General features: G+C 27.7%; 2 protein-coding genes across 2 annotated transcripts; one reads left to right on the top strand and one right to left on the bottom strand.

Annotated features, from left to right (window-relative positions):
• Positions 1-1,765: 1,765 nt before the first annotated feature.
• On the bottom strand, positions 1,766-2,864 carry HELRODRAFT_175855 (hypothetical protein; the record flags this gene model as incomplete). The annotated part of the gene is made up of 3 exons (XM_009023234.1): positions 1,766-1,878; positions 2,165-2,276; positions 2,661-2,864. 3 exons carry the CDS (start codon positions 2,862-2,864, stop codon positions 1,766-1,768), a joined length of 429 nt encoding a protein of 142 aa, XP_009021482.1.
• A 2,041-nt stretch (positions 2,865-4,905) lies between these two features.
• HELRODRAFT_175854 (hypothetical protein) lies at positions 4,906-5,433 on the top strand (the record flags this gene model as incomplete). Its single annotated transcript, XM_009023233.1, has 1 exon — positions 4,906-5,433. One exon carries the CDS (start codon positions 4,906-4,908, stop codon positions 5,431-5,433), a length of 528 nt encoding a protein of 175 aa, XP_009021481.1.
• Positions 5,434-8,479: the final 3,046 nt, after the last annotated feature.

The following is an 8,479-nucleotide window of genomic DNA, read 5'->3' as shown; positions in this document are numbered from 1 at the left end:
ATATATATATATATATATATATATATATATATATATATATATATATATATATATATATATATATATATATATATATATATATATATATATATATATGTTGGTAATAGACCATAATTTTTACATTATTCTATAAATTCTACCGAATGTTTGGCGTTAATATGTTTGTAGTTCGTTTTTTCGATTTATCTTCTTAATTATTGTGTTTAGTTTAGTTTTTAGTTGAGGAGTGGGATCTTTTTTGATTACTTGGAACTTTTTTGTATCATTGAGAACATCATTGAGTTTTTCATGGTAATCGGCTCGGTCGATAACGACATATTGTGCAGATTTATCTGCGCGTCTTATTACGATATCTTTATTCTCCCTAAGTTGCTTCGCCGCTTCCTTCATCTCCTCAGTGAGTAGCTTACTTTGAATACTACCTCGTGTTTTCTTGGCTTCAGCTTGAAGCTCAATGGCAACAGAGGGGTTGACGCTTAATTTACTTTGACGTTCAGCGTCGCTTATAGCTTTTCAATCTCAATGATTTTCTCAATTTTGTTAGGTTTTTTCAGATAATGGCAATTCAATCCCAGGTTTAAGAACACTTTTTGTTTGTCTGTAAGGATATGGTGGCTAAGATTGATGAATCTATCTTTTATAATATTGTTATTTCCTTTGGTTATCAGGTTGGTCAGTTTTTGAATATGGCCTTATTTGCAGCATGAATTCGAAAAATAAGTTTATTTTGAATTTTAATAAACTAAACGTTCACCAAAAAACTTTAGTGAGAAAAATCGAAAAAACGAAATACAAACATATTAACGCCATACATTCGGTAGAATTTATAGAATATTGTAAAAATATATATATATATAATTTGGTACGAGGTTTTTAGAAAGACATGTTCGTAAAAGTAATACCCCAATTTGCAGTTATTTGCTTTTTAAATATGACTTCAACAAGACGTAATTTATCACTTAACATAATTTATCACTCGGCCATGACTCCAACCCGTCAAAATTGAAAATAAAAAAAGCTCTTCTTATCCTCACAAATAAACCAAAGATCAATACGTAGTCCGACAACTTCGCCCACGTCCTGCAACTCTTCACTCAATACCGCGACACCGTTCTATCTCATTCACTTAAAGTCGTCAACAGTAAACAAGTTTCTGTCAACCACAAATATGAATACAGCAATCCCACACTAGAACCAACCGGTGTTAATCACCCGTTTGTATCTTTACGTTGCCGATCTCAAATAATTAGCTCATTAACACCGTTATTCGAAACTTAAAATTTTATTAACATAATAATTTTTTTTTATTTACATATTATTTTATTTTATTTCATTTTTTTATTTATTTATTTATTATTTTTATTCTATTATATCAACAATTCAAAATTTAATTATATCCAATAATTCAACAAAATACAAATAAGTTTAACTTTCCATAATTTTAATTAATTTATCAACTGACAAACTTTCCATAGTTACTTATAACATTAGTTACACGTCACCAACCACACTTTTAAAATTATGATACTATGATATGCAAAAAAAAATTTTTATTTTATCCGTAACTATTTAATTACTTTATTTTATTTAACTTATTTTATTTATAATATGTTGATTTTACAAAGGTTATTCCACATGCTGTCATTTATTTTGGGCCACATTCATCAGTAACTTTTAATTGATTGTATTGATTTAAAACTGTTAACATTTCATATAAATTATAATTCAATACAATATTTAAATTAAATAATTTATATATGCAATTTTAGGCTCTGACGATGGCACTAGCCGAAACGGCCGTCAGCCAAATCACGGACTTAAATAAATATGAGTCTGATAAATTACGTCTTGTAGAAGTCTTGTTTAAAAAGCATATATCTACAAATAGGGTTATATTTGTTTTACCAACATATATATTTATATATACATATATATATCGTAAAAACACTAGTTTATTATTTTGTGCAACGAATATATTAATTGTTGAAATTTAAAGGCTTTTTTATCGTGCCATATACTTGTACATACATATGTATTAGAATAATTTTTTGATTTTAACATTATATAATACTCCTAATTAAATAAATTTTCCAAATTAAGACAATCTCAACTACATAAAAATAAAATCAAATTGAGTTAAATTCAAAAAAATATCATTCAAAACCTTTAATTATTTCTGTTCCTATTTTAACATCTTCTGGAATACTTTGAGTGCTGTACTGAGATAAGTAGAATGTCGGAGCATTGTCATTCGCATCCAGTATATTCACAATTAACTTCAATGTTAAAAAAGTTCTTTTTTCAATAATTTATAGTAAAATTATCCAATGCCTTAAAATAAAATAAAATTGATAAAAAATAAAATTTCTTTTGTCGAATGTTTATCAAAAATATAGAGTAAAAAGGTTAAGAGGCTAATGAACAACGTTATTAATTACACATATAAACAAATAAGCATGTTTATAATATAATTTCATGTAACACATTAAAAGTACTGATGAATCATTATAATTTTGAAATGAATATAAAACAAATAGCAGAAGCATTGCTACATTGTTCATGCATGAAAACATAAGCCAGACGTCAAAAAATTGTTATTTAAACACAAGGTGCTATTGTAAGAAAATAATAAGACTAAATAATAATACCAATCAACTCACGTCAACGGTTCCTGTGATTGGTGAATTGTAATTGTCAATAGCCAATACTTTTAATTGATATTGCCTGCTCAATGGGTCTTGATCGTAATCAAGTTTCTTCATAAGTTCAACTACACCTGATGTCGAATCAATCGCAAACTCATTGACTGGCTGACTTTTTGATGATAAAAGTTCATATGTTATTGAGCTGTCTGTATGGGACATGGCATGCACTTTGAGGATTCTGAGGTTTCAATCGCGAAAAACACATTTTGAAATTATAAAAATAAAATATTTTACATATATATATATATATATTTATATATATATCATTTTTAAGAAACATTTTGATTAGTTTCTGTTTTTGTTTTAAAACATTTTGTACGGTATTGTTATCAAAACATTTCAATTTCTTTGTATAGAAAACAATATTTTTAACTACTTTTTTAATAATTTTTATTCTATAATACAGAAAAAGCTTTTTTTCTGTAAAGCTTTATCATTTTTAAATATTGGTTGTAACATAATACATTGAAAATGGTATAGAATTACAGAAAAACAGCTTGCACCATAATATATTGAAAATGGTAAAAGACTACCAAAAAAAGTTTCTTCTGTATATAATAAAAATAAATAGAAGACGCATTGATGAAGATAACGCTGAGTTAAGGAAAAAATTAGATCTAGGCTCAAAGAAGTAGAAATCAGGATTATGACGTAAGATTTCACGTTTCGTATTCTTAAAAGCAGCAAATTCATTATAGAGCGATTGACAGAAATTTAATTTATATATTTTAAATAAAAGAAGTATATAACTGATTAATGATACGAATATTAGCTAAATGAAAATATGGAGTAATATGATCAAATTTATGTAAATTAAAATAAATACGAATGAAAAAGTTCTGAGCTACTGTCAATAAATGAAGATTACATTTAGGAGCTGATAGAAATAGAAATGCGGTAAGTCAAATAATGTAAAATAAGAGAGTTATGTAATGTTAACATAGTGAACCTTGGAAATTTAAACCTTAAGCGATAAATTAAACCTAAATTTTTTGATAATTTACATGAAACAAGCTTTATGTGAGATAACCAAGATAAGTTGGATGGAATATTAGTACCCAAAAACTTAACAGAATGAACTCTTAACTGTACAATCATTTAAAACTATAATTGGTAAAACAATGTCAGTTCTTATCTTTAGTCCAAACAAGACAATATATATATATAAATTCAACAACTCGTGATTTGTTCAATTCATATTTATTCAGTAAATGAGTCAAGATCAGGCTTACAACGTTGTTTCGGCGTGGGCACCATCATTTTTTTGTGAGTTTAAGTAATACATGTAAATTATATTTTATATAATTATCTATATATTTCTATTCTGTGCTTGTAAATTATGTTTCGTTACTTTGGTATTATCTTATATATAAATGCAAATAGCACGTGGTTATATTTTATTATTGTTGGCTTTGTAAACGATCCTGGAATTTAATTTTTCTACTTAGATTAATAAATCAGGTAATTCGAAAGCAAACTTATAAATTAAATTCCAAAAAGAAGATGGCTTCAAAAACAAGTAAGTTGTATTTTCATATTATTAAAAGAAATAATGACGAATTTGAATTAGCGGGCATATCGGAAAATAAAGAAACATGGTATGTCTTACCTGAAGAGAAGAAAGATTTAAGTTTGCACAAAGCTCTATCTACGAAGCGAGCAATAATCAATCTAATTAATTCTATCAAACCTATCAACGGTTATCGCACAATTTGCATCAAACTCGATGATGAATTGAGAAAAGAATATTACGACGAAGACGAAAATCTATGTTTTTTAGATAAGAAGAAAAAATTATTGATAATAAACATAGAGATGAATCAAATGACAATTTTTGAAATGAACGAATTAAGGAATTAGAAGCTAAGCTAAGTCTGAATGATAACTTTAAGCTGCAAGACGTTGAAAAAAAAATTATTCTGGAAAAATTCTACAAAAAGCAAAACCCTACTGAATGGATAAGAGAAATTTGAAAATGAATGTAGAAGGCATAAAATACTAAATCCTACTAATGTCATAGAAGCATTACGCTTCTTTTTATCTGGGTCACCGAAAGATTGGTACGAATCAAATTTAAAAAAGATCGGCTTAACTAATTGGTCAGAATGGAGAAAGAAGAACCGCATATAATTACAAATATTTAGTTGGTTCTTTAATAGACTATACCTTAGCGAAGGAAAACCTATGTTTAGAAATTGAAATGTCGAGAATAAACATGATCGTTATGGGCCTTCCTGTAGAAATACAAAACCAGCTTGATAGAGAAGAAATAACAACCATTGAGAAACTGTTCAAAGAACTAACAAAAATTGATGAATGCGTTTCTAACATCAAGCCAAAATATGACAATAAATTTTACAGTAATGAAATACCATACAATACGGGTGTAAAGACAAAGCAACTTTATCAACACAAACAGAGATATGAAAATGTAGACAAAGAAATTTTGGTACCAAAATACAAAGTAGAAGCAAAGACAAATAATACTCTAAATAAACAAAATCAAAGATATGAAAATAACACTCTAAATAAAGAAAATTTTGTTAGACCAAATTTTATCAGAATATTAATACCACAGCAAATAAACCATGTTTTATGTGTGAAGAATTGGGCTGGAAAAATCGATACCATCCAACAAATGAATGTAGAAATAAGACTCTTTACTCATCAAAAAGAGAAATTAATATTCATGATACTAAATACCAAACAGATGACGAAGCACATATGATGAAAATTGAAATTGACAAGAAATCTTTAAACTAGAAAGCCAGGGAACATTGAATGCACTGATAAGAGTAAACGTAATAATCGATAATAAATTAAAAGTTAAAGCGGTTTATGATAGTGGATCAAATATAAGTCTAATAAATAGGAAAATTATAGGTATTTTAAAATTAGGCTTAATGAATAATAGAAGTACTTTCAATACCATCAGTGGGTTAAATTTTAGTTCGGCCCGGGCAAATATAGTTGTTAAGGTAGGTAATTTAACGGAAAATTTAAATACATACGTAATCAAAAATAACAATTTTTTCTATGACCTATTACTGGGTCTAGATGCAATAAAAAAGTTCAAACTAATTCAAGAAGAAAATTTTAACATTCTACAAAGAATTAATAAAAATAAGATCATCAAAATAGAAGAAAGAGTAAAGATGAATAACAATCACAACAAGGTTAAATCAGATGAACTGACTGATAACCAATTTAATCTACAAAAGGCAGAAAAAAATAATTTAATTAAAATTTCAAAAGTCAATTTTAACGAAAATATGAATAATACAATTTGTGAAAATTTAGACCACATTGAAGATGAAAATAGAAGAAAAGATATTTTAAATTTAATAAACAAGTAAAAACATATGTTTGCAAAAGATAAATATGATGTAGGAAAAGTGAAGTCTAAAGAAGCAGAAATAAAATTAACCAGAGATGAATATGTAACAGCAAGACCATATAAATGTTCCATAGTTGATGAAGAGGAAATCAAGACCCAAGTCAAAAAGTTATTAGAAGCTGATTTAATTGTAGAATCGGAATCCCCTTATGCCTCGCCAGTAACTCTTGATTTTAAAAAAGATGATGGTCGTCGGACAAGACTTGAATTGATTTCAGACGATTAAATAAATTAGTAGTTCCTGAATGCTATCTATTCCCTACTATTAATGATGTCATAGATGAAGACCAAATTGTAAATATTTCACTGTACTTGATATAAATTCTGCATTTTGGTGTACATTATTAAAAAAGGAAGATAGAGAAAAAACTTCATTTATCACTAAGTATGGAAAATTCATGTTTAAGGTTTTACCCTTTGGTCTTAAAAATTCTCCAGCAATTTTTCAACGTATTCTATCCAATATCATAAGAAGAAATATTCTGAGCAATTTTTGCATTAACTATATCGATGACATACTTATATTTTTACGCTTTTGGGAAGAACACATTATTCATATTGAAAAAATTCTACAAATTATCACAGAAGAAGGTTTTAAATTAAAATTAGGAAAATGTAAGTTCGCTGCTAAAACCATTAAATATCTTGGACATTTTATTCAAGAAAATAAAGTAGCACCAGCTCAAGAAAATTTAATCGCCATCAAGAATGTTAAGCTTTTGAAAAAAAATATTAAGTTTCATTGGTCCCAAGGTTGTGAAGATTCTTTCAACTTGATAAAAGAATATTTATGCTCTCAGCCAATCTTAGCCATTTACGATAAAGCCTTTATCAGCTTATATTGAAACTGATGCCAGTTATAAAGGAATGGGAGCTAATTTGAAAGAACTACATTCTGATGGTATGTTACATCCTGTCGCATACTTCTCAAGAAAATTATCAGAAAAAGAAAAGAAAATGGACATCATCTATCTTGAATGCAAAGCTATCAAAGACGCAATAAAATACTGGCAATATTATTTAATTGGTCGTGAATTTGTTGTTTGTAGTGACCACAAACCTCTAGAGAATCTAAAAACTAAAAGTAGAACAGATGAAATATTGGGCGATTTAGTCTCAATTCAACTTTAAAATTATTTATAAGAAAGGAAAGGAAAATATAATGACTGATTTACTTTCTGGATCACCAGTATTAGAATATTTTGAAAATGAGGCTGCAGTACAAGTTGTAAATTTAATTGAAAGACCTGAAATTCTTCAGGATCAAAATGGTAACATGACTGAATTAAAGAGTGCCAAAAAGATTGAAAAACGCCATGGTATTATTTACAAAAAATTGAAGGACAAATCAAGGATATTTGTTTCTGATAAATTTGGTTTAAGAATAATAAAAAAGGTACATGAATATTATGGACATATCGGAGCTGGAACATTGAAAGAGAAAATAAGAACATTTTATTATTTCAAAAACTTTGATCAACTAATTGAAGAATTTTGTAAAAGTTGCACTATATGCTTAGTGAACAAAACTAGAAGAAATAGAAGCATCGGATTAATGTCAAAACTAGGACCAGCGACAGAACCATTCCAAATTATGTTCATTGACACAGTTGGTGGATTTGCCGGAAATAGGTCACCAAAGAAATATATGCATATTTTGGTAGCTCATTTTAGTAGATATGCTTGGATCTCCACTACAAAAAGCCAATGCGCAGCAGATTTCATAAAGTTAATTGACCCGATTGCTAAGAAAAATAATATTAAAATACTTTTAGCCGACCAGTACACCGGAATTAATTCTATAGAACTAAAGCAGTATCTAAACAAGATGAATATTCAAGTGGTTTTTACATGCGTAGATTGCCCTAAATGAACTAAATGAAAGACTAAACCAAACACTTGTAAATAGAATAAGATGTAAACTTAACAGTGGAGAAAAACAGGCATGGTCCGTTATTGCAGACAAATGTGTCAAAGAATACAATCGGACAATTCGGTAACCAGAAAAAAAGCATTCAGGAAAAAATGTCTTCAGTAAAAATATCTTCATTCAAAAAGGTCTTCCAGAAAAAATGCCTTCAAGAAAAAAAGTCTTCAAGAAAAAAAGTCTTCCAGAAAAAACGTCTTCAGGAAAAAAAGTCTTCCAGAAAAAAATCCAACGATACTATTTTATTTTTAAAATATTCATACATACAAAAATGAAATTACATTTTTACATAAAAAATTTGTTACAATAAAAATTAATAAAAATCATAATAACTTTATTATGTTCTTTGTGTATTAATATTATCTGAGAGGTTTATTGGAATGGATTATAGGGTTGTTAAAGTGTTACAGCATGTACCAAAAACGGTTCTAGGACAATACCCCCCGAAAA

Source organism: Helobdella robusta (assembly GCF_000326865.2).
Source record: "Helobdella robusta unplaced genomic scaffold HELROscaffold_35, whole genome shotgun sequence".
Classification (NCBI taxonomy): domain Eukaryota; kingdom Metazoa; phylum Annelida; class Clitellata; order Rhynchobdellida; family Glossiphoniidae; genus Helobdella; species Helobdella robusta.
This window is presented reverse-complemented; position numbering and strand designations above follow the sequence as displayed.